This window comes from Drosophila tropicalis, unplaced genomic scaffold (genome assembly GCF_018151085.1).
Source record: "Drosophila tropicalis isolate 14030-0801.00 unplaced genomic scaffold, ASM1815108v1 contig_158, whole genome shotgun sequence".
Classification (NCBI taxonomy): Eukaryota; Metazoa; Arthropoda; class Insecta; order Diptera; family Drosophilidae; genus Drosophila; species Drosophila tropicalis.
Genome location: NW_027172602.1, coordinates 3,169,421 through 3,193,050, shown reverse-complemented (window position 1 = coordinate 3,193,050; position 23,630 = coordinate 3,169,421). Strand labels below are relative to the sequence as shown.

The following is a 23,630-nucleotide window of genomic DNA, read 5'->3' as shown; positions in this document are numbered from 1 at the left end:
AACCAAAAGCAAACTACACTCGCTTTTTGGCAGACAGGCTCACCAAAAGCTTCGGCAATTGCCAATCTGCGAATGTGAGTGAGTGTGGGGCCATGGGCGGCGGATTGTGGGTGTTGCTCTATTTACAGTTTGTTTGTGCCCCACATATCCTTCTCATGCGCATGGCTGTGAAGTTTGTCAGAAATCTCGTGGGTTCTCTCTACATTTGTTGTGCAACTTTCATTCAAACTTCTAACCCGTTCCGCTGGCTCGGGATGCAAAAGCCAAGTCAAATGAAAGCTAAATAAATCGGCTGCAATGCCTCAAGTTCATTGACCTCGACAGGATATTAATTGCATTGCAGAGATCTTCTACAGGATCGTGTCAAGTGTCAACTAGTTAGGGACTAGAAAATTAATGTTCCGTCCCACATACATACATATATCTATATACTTGCAGTCTCATCCCTTTCTTCTACGATTATCTTTTCCAAATAGACTTAAAAACTTTGCTATTTAATAGTCAAGGCCTCTAACAACTATATTTGTCTCAAGACAAGAACAGGATTTGCCTCCCAGGACAATTTTTCACACTCTTATCTCAAATGAGCTTCAAATATTGCCTTTGCAATCTGCTTTGTGGTTTATATAAACGATATCTATATACCAACAAATGATTAACATTCTTTGATTTAACAAAAATAAACTTAAACATTGATTTTTATGCAAATAGCGAGACTAATTAGACAAATGAGTTGATCAATTTCATGCAAAAATATAAAAATTAATAAAAATAAACCTCAAAATTTAATAATTTATACCTTTTGGTGCATAGTTCTCAAGTAAACAAGTTCAATTAGTAAAAACATAGAGAAACAACTTGAAAATTTCCAAATGCACTGAAAAATTCCCAAAAACTAATTATATATCAACATTTTGTTATATGCTCAGATAAAAATCTTGATCTATCAAAGGTGCAGACGACAGATTGCAAAGGAAATGTACAAAAATTCTATATGTAGTTGTGTTGTACAAAATTGTAGTATTTATTCTTTATACAGATCTTCCACATACCTTTTTATACATATGTGTAAACTCTAATGATAATAATTTGTGTTGAGTGTATGAGTTGATTTTTGTCGTTATTTTCTTTTTCTAAATGAGATATCATTTCGTGCGTATGTATATGAACAGCTCTAAATTGTAAAGGGCTATGAAATTATATATATGTATGTATATATGGTAGACTTTTTTATATTTCAAAATTGAGCACAATTGTAAAAATTGTTGCTTGGAAATGGATTGAATGTTGTAATGGTAATGATACTTGGTTGTAAGCAAACCACCAATTGATGGTGCAGCATGCAATCATTTTATTTTATGGACCGTGAAATTCGGTTTTCCATTTGGTGAGCGGAGCGCGGTGAGCGGTGAGCCGGACGGTCCGAACGGGCCGGATGGGGTTTGGCCTAACGTCGCTGTTTATTAACACGTTCAATGTATTTGGTTTTGTTAAGCGCTCGATTGCCAGCATTTGGATCCATCATTCGCTTCCAATCGGTTTGTCCAACCACAAATCCAATGGCACGCATTTTTTCCTGGGCCCGCCTCTCCTCAATGTCGGCCCATCGTACCTGTATATGTATTGTATTGATATATAATTGAATTCTCTTTTGCCCATAGATCTAGGATGAGGAAATACTTACACGTTTCTTGCCATTGCTACTACTTGAAGGAGGTATCCAATCATCCATTTGCAAATAGTCAGCCATGCTGGCGGTTTTACGCTTTTCCAACAAATGCTTAGTGCCATCCAAACGGGCTAAGAATTTCATATATTAATTATATTCATTTCTTGACTTGATAAAAGCAACTTACCTAGACTATCTTTGCTGGTATCGCTTTCCCATTTACTTTTCAAAAAGCCGTACTGCAATTTTTGAAACACAATATAACCGATTCACATGGATAACATCTCTCAAATACACTTACACTATTCAAAGCATCAGCACTGTTGCTATCATCCTCTTCGGCGATTTCATGAGGATTGTTTGCCGCCCCTGCTCCAGTCGATGTGGAATCTTCATTGAAGGCATTGTCATCCTAGAATAAAAATGCATAACAGATCATGGAAACAATTAAAGGAAAAGAAAAAGAAAAACAAAAACAAAAATCAACAACAAAAAAGAACGTTTTATATACTAAAATATATATTTTTACATCTAAGGGTTGATTGGGTGTATCGATTAAGCTTTAAAAAGTACAGGACGAAGGGAAAACCTTAAATATTATGTTTTCGAATCGCCTTCAAAGATAACAAATTGAAGTGTGTGTAAAACCCTGCTACACACACACACACACACACTTACACCCATTCGCATACAAAATGTGTCAAATGCGACTTCAAAGAGTTAACAACATTTGGCAGTAACAATATCAATTACAATTTCCCCCTTTCCCCTTAATATGTAGATTTTATCACCAAATGGTTATCATTATAACACAAGTAATCAAAAAGTGTATATACATATAATGGTTTTTCTTGCATCTACTTCAATTAGCAGTTTTTTTTATGGTTTATAGTTACCGTAGCCATATTCTCAACATCTTCCATTTCAACAACATTCTCCAGCAAGGAGGTAACATCCAGTTTGATGTAGTGCAATGGTGTGGCACACCAATTATCCAAAACTAATTGTATATCCCTCTCGCTACGCTTGTGAGAGTTGCGACCCAGACAGGTTTCCAGATCACAGTACAGGTCAACAATGTAGGGCTGTAATAAGCAATTGAATAAATCCAACAATTTATAAATGTTTAGAGTGGGATCGTCTCTTTAGATCTTAGAGCATCTTCTCCAAGGGTTATATTCAGAGTTTTGGCTTACCACAAAATTGGCATCTTTAGCATGGCAATAGAATTCGTTTAATGTACGCAAGGAATTGTTATTGCAATCTACAATTATGAAGTCATGTAGATTATCGCTAAGAGTTTTCTTGTACGATTTAATCAAATATTGCATATAGGTCTCTTCCATGGTTTCATCATATTCATAAAGTATTTCCTTTTTGGGTATCTGTTAGACGATAAGTTGAAAATAAGTTATGAGTTAATAAAAATATATTTCCATTTATACCTTTTTGCCTGTCTTCGGGCATTTTTCGTCGTAATCATTCTCAATGATGAAGTAATCGTCAATGCTCAGTATACGAGGATTACAGCCACCCATCTCCACTTCTTTGTCCTTGATCAAGCGCACTACATATGATTTACCGCTACCGGGAGGGCCGCGCAATATGATACATATACGTTTGGGTCGCGTTAAACGTCCTGGCTGGGCAAGAACCTCATCAATGGATATGGTATTGAAATTTTCATTGGTGGGCACACAGAATTCAGGCAGTTGCACTTTAGCCGGCTGCATTGCAGAGAGATCCGCTGGCCGTTCAGCTTCAGATGGATCTGACTGCTGTTCTTGGTGCTGAAACGTTGCTGATGCATTTGGTTCCTCCAATAGATTTCTGCAACAAAACAAGACAAGCCATTAGCAGCTATGACCAAAAGAACTTAAATGTCATTACTTACTCTTCGCCATCAGATATATCCTCGAGATCCTCTGTCGTCTGATCGTTGGCATCATTGGCCATCACGTCTTGACTATCGTCTGCTTGAGAGTCAGCAGTTGATGGCTAAATAAGGAAAAGGAAATCCAAAAGAAAACACATTGAATTTTCTGTTTGCATTGTCAACAAGAAAAGATATTGAGAATTGCTTTCCCAAGCAATGAAACTTACCTCCTCGATAGTAGTTTCAACATTATTTTGAATGATTTCATCGGTTTCAGCTGATGCTACCGATTGCAACTGGCGATTTAAATGCATTTGCATGCGAGCCTGTTGGCGCTCTTTTTTCTTTTTTCTATTTCTCTTCTTGCTATTTACATTATTACTGTTGTTGTTGTTGTTAATGTTTATTGACAGTTGTCCTCCGATTCCTCTAAAACCAGGTCCTACATCCATTCCTTGACCCACAATGGGCGCCATCGGAATATTGCGCGAGGCATGTCCATATTCAAACGTTTTCACTGGCCAAAAATCGGGCTCGGGTGGCGGACGAGGGCCGGGTCCAATTCCAGGACTAATCCGAGGACCTGTTTCCACTGATTTGTGACCATAATCGATAACCTTAGCTGCCGTATTGCTATTCTTATAATCAAACACTTGCATTGGTCGATAGACTGGCTCATTCGGATGCGATTGCTGATTGATCGTGTGTTCATCTCTGCAAACGTGTTCGTAGGGGGAGGGGGAAGGGCCACCACAGTGGCGAGTTCGTATTTTCGTATCAATTGTTAAACTTTTTGTGCTTTTTTTTTCATATTTGTTGTTGTTTTTTGTTACGTTTTTCATAATAAATGCTCTCAAACCCAAAGAATAAACACTTAAAATATTTAATCGGACCATTCCTTTGAGGATGGATTGATTGGATATGACAGATAACGGACAATTGGAACGACATGGCACGAGAGCAACAAATATATAAATGAAATTCTGAATACTAAACGTAACTAACTTATTCTACATAATTAAATGTTAAGGATCCTGGACAACAAGTATCAATTTTGACCCCAACAATACAAAATTTATATATAAAGGAACAATGGGACAAACGGAAGTTCATACTCTCTAGCAAGTCTCTCTCTTTTTCTCTAAGAACGGAAAATGTCTCTAAGGAATTTCTCTCCCTTTCTTTAAGAAACAAAAATTTTAGACTGGGGTAAAGTATTCAAACTGAAACTCATAGCCAGTTTAATTTTACTCCCATTAACAAATATTCCCAGCATAAGAGAACTTCCTGACTACTGTTCCATAATGAGAAACCTAATTGCAGTAAATCATCCAAGCAAAACCCATAAGATCATTGTTTTTTACCAAGTTTTTCATAGATCTAAGACGTTTTCGGCATAATAAACCCATCAAAAACTTATATCAATGTAATTCATATAAACAGACAGACAAACATTCAGACAGACAGACAGAATGGAATAATAGAAGAAATATTGTTTCTATTATTGGAAAAAACAGACCAACCGAAAATGTATTAGCAAATAGCCTCAATATGCATTTTCCTTTAAACATTTCGGCCACCATATTCTTCTTGCCCATAATACAACAACACATTGAATTAGTTCGCCTATTTTTGTCACTTAAAACAGTTTTATTCGTCGTAATTTGAATCGGTTCATATAACTTGATTAAATTTATATATATATATATATATATATGCATTTTATATATACATATATTATTTATATTTGTTAAAATAACCAAAAGAAGCAAAAATCTGCATTTCAGAATTCATTTAGCTGAGAGGAAAAAAAAACAATCTATTTTCTTTTACTTTGAATTGAGAATTATTAATTACAAAGACAAATGAATGGAGGCGAATGGAATTATTCATTAATATTGTTCGTTTTGAATATTTTTTTGTGACATATTTTCATGACTACATAAAATAAAGATTTTATTTCAAGTGTTTTGTTAAAATAGATATTCTTGGATTAATTAAACTTTTTTTTTTTTTTTTTTTTTTTTTTGGCTTTTTATCTCTACTTTCTTTCAGTGGGTCAGAAGCTCCGATATTTCGGCCTAAACTCTAAATTTTTATATATTTTATCAAATCTAAATTTTTCATAAAATATTTCTCGAAAAATATTGTAAATTTTGGATTTTCTTTGAGAAAAAAAAAATGAAAAATAAAAAATAAAACCGAAAATGTTAATAAACAATGAAAATATTCTATTTTCAATTGTTAAAATATATAAGTACTCGATTTCAAATGCTTTCTTTCATTAAAGTACTTGAAAAATTAATTAAAAACGTAAACCGAAAATATATTTGTATTATCCAGTAAGTTTGGGCTTTCGAGTATTAACGATATTACGTAAAAAAAAAAAAAAAAACATCAATATGTTTCACTACATGAAATAATAAGTAAATTCCAAATTGTAAATTCTGTTTTATTTTTTTTTTTTTGTAACTATTAAGCATTAAATGGCACAAAAGAGGCCGCTGAATTGAAAATCTGTGGATTCATGTGTTCATTATTCAAACAGTTCATACTCGATTGCTTTATAAACTAAAGTTGATGAACTTATACAACTAGGAAAAAAGGGGATGGTTTTGCTTAACTTCTCTTTAAGGTAGACAAGAAAAATGTTAGTTTTGGACCAAAATCAGCGCTCCTGGCCCACCCATGAACAAAGCATAGAAAGTTGAACAAGAATGAAAAACCCAACTATTTTTATAAATTTGCGAGAGTCTGGATCTTTTCCAATAATGTCCACACTGCTCTGTTGTTTTATACGTTTCTATTGCTCCTGTTCCTGTCATTGAAATGGTTCATGCCGCTGCTCTCAGACCACATCATACATACACAGACACAGACACAGAGAGAGAGAGAGAGAGAGAGCGGAACACAAAAGTTGTTTATATTTATATTTTTTTTTTTTTGTTTTGTGTAATTATGGTTTTTTTTTTTTTTTTAGTTGCATAAAAGTAGAAGAGAAGAAAAAAAACGGGTATGGAATCGAAATTCCAGCATTAACGTTTACAAGAAGAAAATAATGCTTTACGCAAAATACAAGAATTTTACATTAAGCTAAATATATAAATATTTATATACTTTTTTTGTTTTTTGGTGGGGGGGAGGGCAATTGGATTTTAATGTTGGCAAACTAAGACTGATAGAAATAGGAATTGGGAGCGGTTTACCCTGTAAGCCTGTTTTTTGTCCTCGACTTGGCATATCAATCACCAGGAATCCCAGAGACAAAATCATAAAATGCTTTAAAAGTGACTTATGCTATATTCTTTAGAATACATCATGGATTAAAGAAAGCAAAGCAGCTGCTTATATACTTCCATTCATTTTCAACGGTTTGCCTTTGTTGATAAGGTATGTAAATTAAAATGCTTAATAACTAGAGAAGAAAATCCTCTGTAACCCCTTCATAATCCCCCTAATATTTCAATAACAGACAGACGACAGACAAAGGAAATATACATATCCAATTCAAAGGATATAATCTCTATTATATATCAAAAGAAAAAGCCATAAAATTTCATGTGACAAGTGATGGATAACAAACAACTCATAAATAATTTGCAGAGGCTTCTTCTTCCATTAGGATAAGATTGAAGTAGATTTATCTGAACATATATATATATATATATATCTGGTATGTATTTGGTTGTTACATTTTGCAGCAAAATATGGCTGTATTCAAAATAAAAGTTTACTTATTCTAATGATCTTGAAATTAAATTAATGCGTCCCGAGAGAAATTGATCAAATTTGACGCACTTCAAAAGGAATTACATGAAGTTTTTCTTGTTTCTTTTTATTTTGATTTTAAATTCAAGATCATTATAATCAATCAACGTGAATTTTAGATACAGCGATTTTTAAACCATTTATATATCTTTCCTTGTTTGTTTGAATGTTCGGATTTGTTTGTGAAAAATTTGACCAAAAATTATATACTGACTATCGTCGTAATAGAATATCGCATCCAGCATGGCATAATGAAATTAATTTCGATTTCGGATTGAATTGCTTAAGTCTTAAACAATATATATGAATATATAATAAGTTGAACAAGCTCTATGTGGTGGTCTACTGCTTAATCTTTCATTTTAAAATATAAGTTTTAGTGACAGGAAAAACTCATCTTCCGTTTGCCTTCTGATTGATCAGTGTTTAACACAACCCAGATAATTTGCATCTTTTTGATTGATTAGTTATATTAATTTGTTATCTCGTGGAATATTTAGATACATACCCATTGGGTCCATGTTTTCGGTTTTGATTCCCAGGATGGCCGCCGCCAAAATTATTTCTTTGCTGGGGTCCAAATTGTCGAGCATTGGGATGGGGACCACGACCGCCACGGAAGCCACCGTTACCTCCATTACCGGGGCCGGGGCCAGGACCTGGACCATCATCGAAATTGGGCATTTGCATTCCACCACCTTGGCGTCGAAATGGATTATCATTATTCGGATGTTGATTTAAATGATTGTTATTGTTGTTGTTATTCGGTCCAAAGGGGCCACCAAATGGCCCAGGACCGGGTCCTCGATAATCAGGACCATAATTGGGATCACCGCGATGTGGCTCATTAAATCGGCGTCCGTGCCCGAAATTGTTATTATTATTGTTGTTGTTTGGTCCAAAATTATGTCCAAAATTATTTGGACCAAACTGACGAGGATCATTCATATCAAAGTTGTTGGAATTATACGGCGGTCGGGAATTAAATGGAGGGCCACCGAAATCATTAAAGTTATTTCCCATTCCTTGTGGACCACCTGGTCCGTAATTATTAAAATTGGCACCGCCGGCGCCTCGTTGATTAATTCCACGTCCTGGCATGTTTCCTTCTCCTCTGCGTTCCGACGATTCTATGGACTCGTCGGGTTTTTTCTGCTCACTTTCTGACGAATTGTTGCCGCTGCCATCACCACCACCTTTTCTTTTCTTTAGCCATCCAGTAAAACAAATAGCTCCTTCGTTACCGGGTTCATTTGGCTTTGATTGTTTTGGATCATCTTTAGTTCCCTGAGGTTTACCGCTGCCACTGGCTTGGGCGACGGCCTGGGAAAGATTATTGATAAATTGAGGATCCTTCAATCCCTCAGCTACATCGGCAATTGGCTTAGATGATTTGGCATCACCTTCCACTAAATCCAGACCAGGAATACCCTCGCTTTTCTTGAATATGTTTGTCATGGGCGTTTCATGGTGTTCTGGATTAGCATCGCCATCACCTCGGTCAACAGCAGCAGCAGCAGCAGCATCATCATTATCATCATCATTACCACCACCACCAACATCGCCGCCGTTATCATCATCCTCATCGTCATCGTCATCCAGCGATATGGTTATAATATTTTCCTCTGGCCTCACCTGCTTGGCTGATGTGGCCAGCATACTCGCCTTTTTTTCATTGGTGGTGCTATCTTCATATTTGCGCTTGCCGAAATTCATTGATGGTTGAGACGGTATCTGGCGTTGTGGATTCTGCTGCATTTGTTGGTTTAACGGAGGTTCCGTAAATTTAGGAGCATCTGACACAGAAGACTCGTCTGGTCCACTCTGGCCAACTGGGCCATGTCCAGATCTAGAAAATGCCTTCTCCACCATGTCACGTGAATCAGAATCTTTAGGAGCATTTCCATCCTTGGTAATATCAGGTTCTTGGTATCTGCCTCTACCATTGTTACCTCCGAAATCTCCTCCGTTTCCGCCTCCCACACCATCACCATCACCACCACCATCACGACCACCACCACCATCACCACCACGACCACCACTACTACCACCAGTTTGTGGGTTTTGCTGTTGCATTTGACGGCGACGACGCATTTGCTCACATTTCTCAGCAATGTTACGACGCTGCTTCTCAAACTCCTTCTCATAACGACGATATTCTTCACGATCTGGATGATTGGCGTTTTCTCGTTTCCAGTTTTCGAACTGTTGCTCCCACTGATAAAACAAACGATCGAAATTCACCTCACTCAAATCAGAGCTACGTTGCGATGGTTGTTTGTTGTTACCAAATTGACCGCGAAAACCGCCATCGTTACTACCAGTACTACCACCGCCTTCTCCAACACCACCTCCGCGTTGCTGCTGATGCTGTTGGTTATTACCATCCCAGCGTCCACGACCAAAATTCCCAAAATCGCCACGCATTTCATATCCCGGACCATCTTGATTCGATTGTTGATTTTTGCCATACTTCGAATCACTTAATTTAGGTCCATTGCGTCCAAAATTGTCTTGATTGCCAACACCTCTAGAGTTGTTCTCATAAGAGCCATAATCATCGGATGATTTGGGTGGATTATTAAAGGGATTATTTGTGCTCCGCTGATTAGATCCGACATCACCACCACCGCTACCATTACCACCAGCATCATCATCGTTCCAGTTCTTTCTATTGTTGTCCTTGTCTTGGTTATTAAATTGCCAACGATTCGAATTTGATCGATTTTCATCATCTTCCCAACGGCGCTGATTATTATTACCTCCTAGACCTCCGCCAAAACCACCACCGCAAACTATTTCATTTGATGACGCATTTCCTACGCCTCCGAATGGACCATTTCGTCCACTTCCAGCATTAGGTGGGCCATTCCATCGTCCAGATCCTCCTCCTACGATTGTGTCATTATCGGCTGCTTTCCAGCGGCCTTCGTTTTTTCCCCTCATTGCGGAAATTCCAGCTTCGTGATTCACCACCACCACCTTCGTTGTTACTAGATGGGCCACTCCAGCGTGGACCGGGTCCATCATTGTTCCAACGTCCCGGTCTACCGCCTTCACTGGTGCCAAAGTTACTATTGTTTGAATCATTCCAATGACTTTTCGGCGGCCCATCTCTTTTAGGTGGAGCGCCTTCCCAGGTTCCTTCACCTTGTCCCGATCCTGGGCCGCCCCTCCATAGATTGGGTGGTGGATGTTTTAGTTTAGGATCTCGAATCTCACCTCCTACAAATGGGGGTGGTTGCTGCAAATTGGGAAAACCAGATAATTGTTCATCAGCCCTACCAGCAGATGCGGCAGCAGGCTGTGTATAATATCTGTTTGGTGGCGGCGCTGCTGGTTTCTGCTGTGACCACGATTCCTGGGGCATCGGCGGAGGTGGTGGTTGATTATAAATTTGAGGCTGAGCTGTAATCTTGCCAGCATTTGAGGGCAAAACTGGAACACCGACTGCCGGTACCGATGAAGTGTAGTATGGATTGGTCGGAGGATAGGCTTGAGGACCAGGTGGTGCTGCTTGGGGCACTGGTGGAGCTGCCACTGGCACTACAACTGGTGTAGCTACTGGTTGGGTGGCTGCTACTGGCGCAGCTGGTGTAGTTCCTGTGGTCGCTGCTGCTGCCATTTCACGTTTATACTAAAACATAAAAACCGATAATAGATTTTTGTACAAATGCATTTTGGATGTATATGAAACGTACTTGTTCTCCATATTGGGCATGCCATTTAGCATATTCTTGCTGATACGCTTGCCACTGCTGCCAGTGCTGCTGCAAGGCATACTGCTGCTCCGGCGTCATGGCTGCATATTGAGCTGGTGTATATTGCTCATATGGATTGGCTGATTGAGATGGCGCTACAGTTCCTGCAACTGCGGTAACTCCATATGATACCGGCATTGCCGTTGCAGGAGTCGCTACCGTCGCCGACGGCTGATCACTTGGCGGTGGCGGCGGTGGGGCACTGGGCAACGGCGGAGGCAGGCTCGGCTGTGGAGCCGGTGCCGTTGCTCCTGCTCCCCAGGCCAATGCCCACGGATTCGACATTGCTCAAATTGCCTAAAAAAAAAAATCCATTTGCTCACTCACACTCACAATCAGCACGCTCGCGAGTTTCATCTAATAAGCATAACTGCCCTACACTTACCAACTCGATTAAATAACTAACTATCGAATATTATACGATATTATAATTTCTGGTTTGCAGTAATTGATGCTGCTGAAGTAAAAAGAAAAAACGAAAAAATTCACTAGTTCGACATTTGACTTGAAAACTAGAGATGAAAGAGTCATTGGCAAGCAAGCAAAGTGCGATAACCAATCGCTCTTTCCCCTTGCTGTATCGATAACAATCGATGACAAAAACACTTTCACGAAACCCCAGGTGGCAACTCTACTTAATATTACACAGTCGATTATTGTAATTTATACCTAATGTTAATGGTAATTTAAAGCACCGTTATAAAATTATTAAATCTGCATTGGTATGAAATTCATATTTCAAAATTGCATTAATAAGGAAAAATTTACAAATGTGCTGGTTACTTAACGCTTAATCGATAACTTTCTGTTATCGATATTTCATTATCGTCTTTTTGCAACCCTGTTTCCACAGTTTAAATTAATTTTGAGCATTTTGCATAGCGTTTTTTCTTAAAAGAGATGAATCAAATTTCACAAACTAAACGCAGTTAAAGAGCAAATTAAATACAGATTCGTCCTTGTGTAAGTGAAATTAAATAATCATTTAGTGGCAGCAACAAAAGTGGGTGCAGACTGAAAAGACATGCAAAAACGGCAGACAAAGCTACGCTACGGCTGTCCCAGACAAAGTGCGTTGTGAACACATACATACAGGCATACGCGCACACACACACAACGTCGTCGTTGTCGTCGTCGTCGTCCGCAGGCAGCAGAGAATTATACGCGAGTCGTTTTTTTCGCGTTTCAGTTTTGGTTTTAGTTACCTGCGCGCAACAACCCCGGAGTTTAAGTTGAGTGGGAGCCTGTGTAGTGCTAAGTCCTGCTCGTCAGAGTTTCAACTAATTAATTGAAAAGGGGGGCAGGCAGGAGGTGTAAGCAAGGGCCAGGGATCGGTTTGATTGTAAAAGCGTCGTCAGCGTAACCACCCGTAGTATCCGTGGAACATCTATTTAATATTTTTTTGCTGCTCTCATTGAGTGGCATTTGCTCGCTCTATCCCAAACGGCGGCGCGGTTTTTGTAGCGTTTTTTTTTTTAAATTGTGTTCTAATTAAGACGAAATTGTGCCGTACTGTGTCAGTTAATTGGGAGCAGAGGTAAGAGGACATAACTTTGCTGCAATGAAAGGCAAGAAAAAAAATTGGCAAATGCATCCTCTCCTTCAAAAATCTCAGCTGGCTTGACCAACACACATGCACACACACCTACATAGGGGACACATGTACACTCTCACACATTTGGATTCGCTCGCATTTCCTAACCATACACGTACATTCACACACAAGCACACTCTCGCACGTTCGTCTGCGGTTGTTCATGGCAAAAGTGTACTGTTGAGAGAGGCACCGCCAACTCTCGGTAAAACGCTTTCAGCAGAGAGTTTCTATTTAATGCAATATAATTTTTTTCCGTTACTGATCGTTGCCACTTATTTTTTTTTTTTTTTGTTTGTGCCTTTGCAGTGCTGCAGTGGAGTATTTGTTTTGTAAATTCATCGCTTGAGTTTGCATTTTTGTTTTGTTGGAAACTTTTCTAACTTGCAACCGTAAGAATAATAAAATCCGGCACACTGGAGAAACAAAATAAACGCGCCCAGCTTATACGCGATAAAATGGTGCTGGCCGAGCGTAATACAGATGTGGTGCGCAATGGACGCCGTTCCCGCGGACCTAGCCCCAATACCCATACAAGCGGTGGCGGCGGAGGTGGCTCTGGAGGCGGGGGCGTTGGCGGAGGAGGCATAGGCTTGACCACAAGCGTTGGCAGTGGTGGCGGTTCTGGCGGTGGCGGCGGCAACAATTCGTCGAATCCTTCATCCAATGAGAAGGCCACCACAGCCACCGTACCGGGTGCGGGCACACCGGAGAGTTCCGATGATGATAACTGTAAGTAGTCCCCAATTGCTGAATAAATATGTATATGTATATATAAGTAAAACATGACGATGACTAATGTGTCTTCTCCTTCTCCTCGTTTTTATCTTCTAGCCACAAAACGTAATGGCAAATCAAAAGCCAAGCAGTCTGAATATGAAGGTAAGGAATAGAGCCGCCATCCATATTTACCAACTAAATAGGTTAATTAAACTATGTGTTTTTTTTCGGTATTGCAGAAAAAATTCGTGTGGGCCGTGACTATCAAGCGGTGTGTCCACCGCTTGTTCCAGAATCGGACCGACGTCCAGAACAGATGAACGAGCGAGCTTTGCTGGTGTGGTCCCCAACAAAAGAGATTCCAGATATGAAGTGTATGTGTGCTGATTATTTCTCTTAATCTCAGTTTTTATGCTGTGCATTTTCTACAGTGGAGGAATACATTTCTGTGGCCAAAGAGAAATATGGTTATAATGGTGAGCAGGCTTTGGGTATGCTCTTCTGGCACAAACATGATCTTGAGCGAGCCGTGATGGATTTGGCGAATTTCACACCCTTTCCGGATGAATGGACCATCGAGGATAAAGTACTGTTCGAGCAAGCATTTCAATTTCACGGCAAGAGTTTCCATCGGATACGCCAGATGGTGAGTTAGTTATTTATTTTTATTATGAAAATTATGTCCACGATCACTATATACTTGAATTTTCTGTGAAATAGCTGCCTGATAAATCCATTGCTAGTCTGGTGAAATATTATTATTCATGGAAGAAAACGCGTCATCGCAGCAGTGCCATGGATCGTCAGGAGAAGGCCATTAAAGCTTCTGTTAAAGATGGCTCTGAGAATGGCAGCGAGGTGGGCAGCAATGAAGAATCTGATAATGATGATAAGGTAATTATCATTTAGACTATCTATTCAAAGAATGAGAACCAGACTCTCACTTAACCTATCCATCCGTGCATTCATATCTATACATACATCTATCCATCCATCCATCCATACATTCATCTATCCATCGCTCGATTACATCCAATCATACAAACAAAAAAAAAACACATTTTATGATAAATTACACAGCGACCGAATGAAGAAGCCTCTCCTCCTCGTCACACACTTTAGGGTTAAACACACACACACACACACACACAAACACACATGTACACACATCCCAAAATATATCCCAAACCAAATCCAAGTAGGGTTTCATGCACATAGTATTATATTAGATGTAGTATTAATTATACAATAAGCTTAATATGCATCCTATTTACCACATACATGTACATATAAGTTGTTGGTTAACTAATTTTGATTAGTTTCTTCATTTGGGCAAAACGATAAACTTTATTAAATGTTTACAATATTGTTAATTTGTTTTTTACATGAATGTATAAAAACAGAAGACGAAAACAGAAAACGCAGATTAAAAGTATAGTCACAAGTTAGGCTTATTGCAGAATTTAACGAAATTTTAAGAAAAAACCAAATGGCAAATTTTGCATAAATTTAAAACATATCAGTACGTTATAAAAAATTTGATATACATACATGAAGTTCAAAAGTTCATCCCAAGAAGGTTGAAGATAGCTAATAGGCCATTGTATTTGGTTTTCAGTTCAGTGTAACTTAGAGCTAAGGATAACAATGTCAGTATTAAAGGATCAAAAATATATATATATTTTCTGGTGGATAACATAAGTTGTCTTAAATACATATATAGCTTATTATTTAAAAATATGTACGATATATATTATGGTTAATGCTAAGTTGTTCTAGTTTGTTCAATATGACAACTAAACTCTCTTTCTCTCTGCTTGACTTTCTGCTACTGCTATTATATTAAATAATTATATGTATAGTAGGGTCTTTCGTTTTTCAACCTCACTCAGGCCCCGTGTCTCCCATTTTCCGTTCCTTCTTTTCTTTTTCTTTTTGTGTTTTGTTTGTTGTAACTTAACATACATCCCATTCATCGATTCTTTCAGATAATCGCCGTGCCTGCATACCTCTCATAAAGGCATTTCAGAACACACCCACACACACACATACATGAACACAGACACCTACACTTATATATATAAATAGATATTTACAGATATATATATATATATATATATACATTTATATATTTAATATGTATGCATGTAAATATTTATATATATATGTTATATACAGTTGCGAACTTAAAAATAGCACCACTTGCTGAGGTAATGTATTCAAAGGATTCCCTAGGCTTATTTTAAGGTTCTAGGAACATGTGAATATGTTTTTGAACGTAAAATACTTTCTACTAATGAAAGCAGAAAAAAAATTCTATCAAAATCCAACGTTTTCAAAGATTTTTACAAAAAACCTTGATATACTCAAAAAATACCCGAAACTAAAAATAGCACCACTTGCAGTATTTTGCAAAATACCGTTAAATTTCGCAGAGTTGCATAGCAAAAAACACATATTTAACAGTCCCTGGTTCAAAGTCGATTTTAAAAGCAACAGCACTACAAAAAATCCGAGACTTTTAGATATAATGGGTCGGGGAAAACACTGCCCCGGGAAAAAAGCGAAACGTCATCCAAAACCAGGTTTCGGAGAAAAAATCGGATCTTGAAGATGGAAAACTGGTTGGTACTTCCAACAGAGTGATCCGAATAGCGATCTATTTGAAACAGAAGCCTTAAACTCGCAGACGAAAGCCAAGCCTGAAGCAGCAAGAAGTCGGTCCCTTAATGCGAGAGAGCAATAAGGATTCTGTTAAGGCTGTAACAGATCTTAAAAAGGACTTCAAGTCCCAAACTAGGGTCCAAATTGTTCACAACAACCTCCGGAAGATCAATTCAAAAGATTCCAGTCGAAGAAAGCCTCCACTTTTGAACGCTAGACATATTGCCAACCGCCTTAAGTTGGTCAAAGATCATGAGAATTGGCTTGTCCAAAACTGGAGGAACGTACAATGGACTGATGAAAATAAAGTTGTAAAATATAATAGAAAAGGCTATAGACCATACGTCTGGCGTCCACAGAACATGGAATTCAACTCCAAATACACCCTGGAGTCTAGAAACAGTGTCATTGATATGGGGTTGTTTTTCTTATTATGGTGTCGGTCACATATTAGTCCACAAATCGATTATGGATCACCAAGTTCATGTAAATATCTTATAGACGGTGTTGCTACTATACGCTGAGGATAATATACAGCTAATATGACCCTTTCAACAGGACATCAGCCCAAAGCACACCAGTAAGAAAGCCAGGAAGTGGTGCTCAGCAAATTATCTGAATGTAATTGAGTGGCTGGGACAATCACCAGACCAAAATCTCATTGAAAATCTTTGGTCTGATATTAAAAAAGCAGTTGCTGTTTCATTACCAACAAAAATTGAGAAGTTTTGGGAAGTAATCCAAGAGTCCTGGGCAAAAATAACGGTCAAATGCTGTCAAGACCTGGTTGACTCAATACTAGGACGATGTGCTGCGGTTATTGCCAATAAGGGCAATGCAACAAAGTAAAAAGTTTATTATTTAATACTATTTGTAATATCTGATCATAACTTGTTAATGAATTTTGTTTTTTTCTGTTATTTTTTAATTTTGAGTAAATATTTGAAAAGTGGTGCTATTTTTAGTTTCGGGTATTTTTTGAGTATATCAAGGTTTTTTGTAAAAATCTTTGAAAACGTTGGATTTTGATAGAATTTTTTTTCTGCTTTCATTAGTAGAAAGTATTTTACGTTCAAAAACATATTCACATGTTCCTAGAACCTTAAAATAAGCCTAGGGAATCCTTTGAATACATTACCTCAGCAAGTGGTGCTATTTTTAAGTTCGCAGCTGTACTAATGCCAAAACCAAAATATTGACCAGCATCTATAAGACTTATCAGACACACAAACATACACACACCCACACAAATACATTTACTAGTTAAGACTATGTATTTTTTTATCAAGTGAATTTTTGGATTTTACTAGTATTAAGCATTAAGGAATTTGCATTAGGCCTTAGACTATAGAAAAAGACTAAGCCAACAAAAGAGACAGACAGATAATATAGCTTGACATGATCATGTTCTTTGTTTGTCTACATATACATACATACATAAGTGATATATGTATATGTATATATAATATATATAATTATGGATATAGATATATGATTTTAACGAATTTCTTCATTTTTTTTTTCATCTGATTTCGTATGCTAAATTATTATTAATAAATAAGTAGTAACGTATTAGTTTAATGATCTTAGTTATATTATCTTAATAGATTTCTATTTATATAAAAAAAAAAAACAAAACAAAACAAAAAATTATTCGAAAAATGTATAAAGTGAGCGAAATCGTAACCCAATTAACTGAAATGGTTCTATTTACACCATACACACCCAAATACACCCACACACATGCTATTATATATATATATTTATATATATATATACATATATTGAGAGAGAGAGATTTATTAATTGATAATTGCTAAAACAAATAAATTGCATATATCTTGTTTGCCAAGAGAAGATAATGAACAACCAACAATTTATATGTGTTTCTTATTCTCCACAAAAAAAAAAAGGACTATTTTCCCGTTATTCGATTGATAATGTCTAATTTTTCATCGATGTGTACTAAGAATCATCTCATGCTACATTCATTTATTTAACATATAGATATACGCACACACACACACACACACACTCTAACCGCCAATCCTTTTTCCTTTTCCATAATCAAACAAAGTTTGATTAAAACTATTTGTCATTTTTAATTACTAAAAGAAAAAACAAAAGACAAAAAAGAAATTTCCAAAAATATGTGATTGCTCGCTCATTGGCAGCTCTCGTTGCTCCGTTACTCGTTACCTGCGAACTCGTTGAATTTTTGTTACTGCTTTTTTCTTAATTATTAAGTATTATTATCGTACGGCTTAATTGAAAACTTGGAGAGCGTGCAAGAGATGTAAAGAGAGTGAGAGGAAGAAGAAGGGAGAAAGGAACTCTTCTGTTTTTATTTAAATAACATGCACATCTATGTATATTCATGTATATATTTATCGTATGTATGTATATTTTATGTAAATAGCGTTCCAAGCAAAAACCTTTTTTTTTTGACATACAAACCAAGTACAAAAACAAACAAGCACACCCACAGATACAAATGCATCCACCCACATCCTCACACAAACAAATAAACACTCACATGGCCAATGCATACGCAGTCGAAAAGCAGCAGAGCGCGAGAGAGAGAGAGAGAGAGAGAGAGAGAGAGAGAGTTGCAATTGACAACAAGAAGAGGCATAGATTGATTTGATGCTGATGATGAAAATTTTTAAAAATTTCTTTTGGTTTTTTTTTTTTGTCATCCTTCTTTTTTGTCATTGTTGTATTGATTCTTTTCTTTCTTTTTTCCCGTCCCACTCATCGTTTTCCTCTATTTGTATAATTATTTGTTTGTTTTTGTTGTGGTGGGCGAGGGAGGGGAGTGGAGGAGGAGAAGGAGGCGGAGGAGAAGGAGAAGCACCATCGGGCTTGCACTTGTCGTCTTCTACTCCTTAAGTGTAAAAACAATTCGAACAAAAACTGAACTAAAGCAACCAACAACTACGTTTTTTTTCTCTTCTCTTTGCATTTAACTGTTAACAAACGAAAAATAATAAAAAAATAAAAAAAAAACATTCCCCACCACACACACATTGTCCGAAAAATATAAAACAAAATGCAAATCACAAAAAAAAAAAATAATAATATGGAAAAAAACAACAATTTGACATTTTTTATCCTGAATCGAATCGTGTTGTATCGCTGCTGCTGCTATTTGCGATTGCGTTTGGCATTCAAAAACGAAAAAAAAAAACCAAAAATATTTCAATACCCAAACCAACAACAACAACTACAAATACCTGAGTGCAGAAGGGGCACAACAACAACAACAATAATAATAATAATACCAGCGGCAATAACAACAACAACAGCAGCACCAATATGAGCAACAATCAGACAACAAATACGGGCAACAACAGCAACGGAGAGGGAAACGGAAACGGCAACAACGGATTCGGAAGTGGTAGTGGTGGTAGTTCTGCTAGTGGTGGTGGAGCAGCCGCAGGAAGCGGAGGAGGAGTTAGCGGTGCCAACAATAGCAACAACGAACTGGACGCGGATCAGTTATGCATTTATAGTAATACCCATGGCGATGATATACTTGGCTTTGGCCTGGCTGCCGATGTCCTGTCAAATGGTGGCGATAACAACAACTCCTCGCTCATCTCTGATAGCAACTCGCCCAGCCAGCGGCGAGTAGTGGGCGGTTTCTGCAAGAATTGCAATGTGGTCTGTCACATGTTGTTCGATTCGCCATTGGGGCGTATGTGTAAAAGTTGTCACACGCATTGGAGGTAGATATTTCATCATCATATTATTATGCATCTACATATATATATATATATATATATAAATCTGTATATACATATCGATATATATATATACATATATATATGTACGTATGTGTATAATATATACGCTAAGTTGTTCAATCTGAGCTAATGCAAAGTTTTTCTCTCCCCTTCTCTCTCTCTCTCTCTCTTTGTCTCTCTCTCACTCTCTCTCTCTCTCTCTCTCTCTCTCTCTCACATACACACACACACACAATGTATCTCTGAATATCAATCTGCAAACATCCTTGAACTGTTCCTTTTTTGTTTTTGTTGGTTTGGTATTACAATGCAAACAAAACAAAATATATATAAATGAATGTAACTAAAATTGTTATGTCACACTATCATCGTACATACACCGACATAAACACACACACACACACACTATTACATACTATCACCATCATTCGTCGGGTTATCATATATCTAGACGCACTGGCAATCGCCGTCCGATTTCTGGCCCGGAAAGCTCTACACCCAAACGTTCTGCTCATAATAGCGCCGCTGCTGCAGATCGCTCAAAGCGTAAACCCCCCAAGGGGATGTACATCAATCATGATGATCTTACTGCGTTGGCCAGTTCAAAAAATCCTCGAGAATATCTAGCCGAAGGTGATCGGAAAATTGCCGCCCTAATGGCTGAAGTAAGAAATTTTATTGTTCTTTTGTTTTTGTTTTATTAGACATTAAATAGAAAATAATAAGCTGAGGCATCGGGGTCATCACAAATAGAAAGAATTAGTAGAATTATTCTATATTTAGTTTCAGTCATGCATCTAGTACACACTAAACTACTTCAATCCAAACACACACACGCAACTCACTCATTGAAATTCCCTTCACATGCATTCCATTCGAAACCGTTTCACTTTTCCAATTGACCCAACAACAAAAAAAAAACCAAAAAAAAAAAAAAAAAAACGAAGAAAAACTTGCAACTTTCTTCAATGACCCATTACAGATACAAAAGAATAGGCAACTTATGGAACAGCTGGACAAAGAATGCGAAGCCATTAATGTGGATGAAGTGGGAGGTGGTGGTGGCACTTCGGCCAAAACAGCATCATCCCATACAGCTGAGGCCACTAATGCCTCTGCCACTGCCGCTGCCGCCCAGCCAAGGATCTCAGGCCGTTGGACACCAGACGAGATTCAGGTGGCCCTATTGGCTCTACGTGATTATGGCAAAAACTATGCGGTAAGTAGCGCTCGATTCGTTTAATGCAGCTTAATTTCAATTATTGATATCCCTAGATGATAGCCAAGGTTGTCAACACAAAGACGGAAGCACATGTACGTACGTTTTATCTGAACAATCGACGCCGCTACAATCTTGATCAGATTGTCAAAGAATATGAGGCTGCCAAATCCGAAGAATCTGGTGCAGAGGATCATACCGATGCGGCAACTGCAGCAGCGGCGGCAACATCAGGAACAGCAGCAACGTCAGCGACAGGGGGATCAGCTGCTGCTGCTGCTGCTGCTGAGAGCAACACTGAAGCACTTTCAGTGACCAATCCAGCATCATCATCGGCAACCGAGAAGACGTCCCCGTCATCGTCGAAATCGTTGCTAAATAATGCCAGCGAGAGCAGCAGTAATAGTGCTCAGGAATCGCATGTGAAAAAAGATGAATCCAAGAAGAAGACCGACTCGGCGGTTATTTCTGCCACATTTCTGTCCTCTTCAGCGTCAACCACCCTCAATTCTTCAGCAGTGGTGGCTGCCACAACAAACGCCGCCAGCGCCGCAGCAACAGTCGATAATGGTGGCTCCTCCTCCTCGAGCTTGCCTGCTATCGTGGGCATTACAAAACCTAGCGCTAATGCTTCTTCTTCTGCTAGTGCCACCATAACCATTATGGATGAATCCGATACAGCAACCAATTCAAGCAGCGATGTGGCCACAAATAGCACCACTAACACTGCCACCATTGGCGGTGGTAATGGTAATGGCAATGGCAACGGTCACGGTGCTACCTCATCCTCATCGCTATCTAGCGTTACTACACAGCCCGCCAAATCTTTGTCGTCGTCGAGCAATCACAATGAACGCGATAGCGAAGAGTCCACATTTTCGCTCAAGTCGAGTTCAGTTGGCACCACAGCAAACGCCAAACGGGAGAGACCCACAGAGGTAAGCAAGAAATTTAGAAGAGACCAACGAATCATTTCAATCTAACCTCTTCGATTTACATCTAGATCACTGCCGATCAGCCAGCAGCAAAGATCATAGCACTTAGCAACAGCAACAGCAGCAGCAGCAACACCACCACCACCACCACCACCACCAACAATGAACGCGATAGCGAAGAGTCCACATTTTCGCTCAAGTCGAGTTCAGTTGGCACCACAGCAAACGCCAAACGGGAGAGACCCACAGAGGTAGGCAAGAAATTTAGAAGAGACCAACGAATCATTTCAATCTAACCTCTTCGATTTACATCTAGATCACTGCCGATCAGCCACCAGCAAAGATCATAACACTTAGCAACAGCAACAGCAGTGCAACCGTTGCCACTGTTGCCGAAATCTCTGGCAAGTGAGTGGCAAGGGGGAGAAGCCACTGACTCCGATGTGGATGTCAAGTGTAATATGCAGCGATCGTTTAGAAGAGAAGAAACAAAAGTTGACTATTGTAATTGTCGCTAGCATGAAGATGAGGCAGCAAGTGAAAGGCGGACACAACAGGCGGCATCCTGTTACATTCTGCATCCACCACCTGCATCTATAGTCTGTAGTTAGTTGTTCATTCTATCATTATCATTTCTAACTATTATTATTATTATTACTTTTTATTACTGTTTATTTGTTTTTGACTTTTACTTTGTCAAGATGCATACACACACATATATTTTGTGGTCTTTGTTGCCGTCTTTGATTTTGGAAACGCATTTACCGATTTCGGAAATCCATCTATCGACAAATAGCATCACAATCTGATCTGATCTTGATGACCCTCCCGCATTAATGTCAAGTGGGAAGTCAATTGCAAACAAATAATTATAAACCAGAAAAACATATATATATATATAAATATATATATATACATTTACTTTTTTAATACGAATTAGTGATAATTTCTATATATATATATATATAATTTTTTTTTTTTTTTTTTTTTATATATATATAATTTTTTGTGGGTGGCATGAGAAATTTTTGCACTTAGCAGTGGACAAAGAGTTACTACTAAATCTTTAGGTAATAAATAATATGATTAATATTAATATTACCAAATTATATATGTATAAAAACAAAAAAGAGAAAAACCAATCATAAAGAAAAGGGGGGAAAACACACAAACAACAACATTATACGCAGAAGTTAACTGACACAAGTTATTTTTTTTTTTTTAATCAGCTGTAATTTAGCATAAAATGTAATTGAAGAACAAAAGTGAAGAAAAAGCAAAAAACCGAAAAATTTAAATTATATGAATATAAGCAAAAAAAAGAGCGAACAAAATGTGAGCATGTCTTTCACATTGTTGGCTCTTTGCGTACTTTGGTTAGAATAATTGAAATATTACCTATAATGAAACACACAAACACACACACCGAAGCACCCAGGCGACATGCGTTTATAAACAAACATACATACAAGAGGAAATAAATATGTAATAAATAAATAAATATTCAATTGGTTGCCTTTTTTTCAAACCCTTGTTTTTGGGTCCATTTGCTAGAAGAAGAATTATTCTAAAATTGATGATAAGCGAATACTATTCAGAGAGCTATTTGGAGAGTTTTATCTTTCTATATCCTTGTAGGTAGTTTCTGCACCTTTGGCAACAGTAAGACGAGAAT

General features: G+C 37.9%; 2 protein-coding genes across 6 annotated transcripts; one reads left to right on the top strand and one right to left on the bottom strand.

Annotated features, from left to right (window-relative positions):
- Window positions 1-1,102: 1,102 nt before the first annotated feature.
- Window positions 1,103-11,595, bottom strand: ZAP3. Its single transcript, XM_068283547.1, is given in 13 exon segments — window positions 1,103-1,612; window positions 1,685-1,800; window positions 1,857-1,908; window positions 1,971-2,081; window positions 2,566-2,754; window positions 2,866-3,054; window positions 3,115-3,499; window positions 3,564-3,667; window positions 3,773-4,259; window positions 7,822-10,412; window positions 10,414-10,950; window positions 11,015-11,371; window positions 11,460-11,595. Coding segments are annotated over 12 exon segments (5,271 nt in total). The 5' UTR covers window positions 11,360-11,371; window positions 11,460-11,595; the 3' UTR covers window positions 1,103-1,447.
- A 322-nt stretch (window positions 11,596-11,917) lies between these two features.
- On the top strand, window positions 11,918-23,456 carry CoRest (REST corepressor). 5 transcript variants are annotated; one of them, XM_068298958.1, is made up of 12 exons: window positions 11,918-12,037; window positions 12,978-13,400; window positions 13,503-13,550; window positions 13,628-13,762; window positions 13,820-14,034; window positions 14,109-14,282; window positions 19,299-19,783; window positions 20,253-20,466; window positions 20,784-21,020; window positions 21,077-21,958; window positions 22,024-22,206; window positions 22,272-23,456. In XM_068298958.1, the coding sequence occupies exons 2-12, from the start codon at window positions 13,127-13,129 to the stop codon at window positions 22,365-22,367; spliced, it is 2,943 nt and encodes a 980-aa protein (XP_068155059.1). In that variant the 5' UTR covers window positions 11,918-12,037; window positions 12,978-13,126; the 3' UTR covers window positions 22,368-23,456. The 5 variants fall into 5 exon arrangements, with proteins under 5 accessions (XP_068155059.1, XP_068155073.1, XP_068155090.1 ...); XM_068298965.1 differs by lacking the exon at window positions 11,918-12,037 and adding an exon at window positions 12,173-12,611; XM_068298972.1 differs by lacking the exons at window positions 19,299-19,783; window positions 20,253-20,466.
- Window positions 23,457-23,630: the final 174 nt, after the last annotated feature.

What these genes read in the sequence shown, in the direction of transcription:
- CoRest (XM_068298958.1), top strand. Translation starts at nt 13,127, where the DNA reads ATGGTGCTGGCCGAGCGTAATACAGATGTGGTGCGCAATGGACGCCGT. An exon ending in AGTTGTCACACGCATTGGAG is followed by an intron (nt 19,784 to 20,252) that starts GTAGATATTTCA and finishes TCATATATCTAG; the next exon opens with ACGCACTGGCAATCGCCGTC. An exon ending in TTGCCGCCCTAATGGCTGAA is followed by an intron (nt 20,467 to 20,783) that starts GTAAGAAATTTT and finishes GACCCATTACAG; the next exon opens with ATACAAAAGAATAGGCAACT.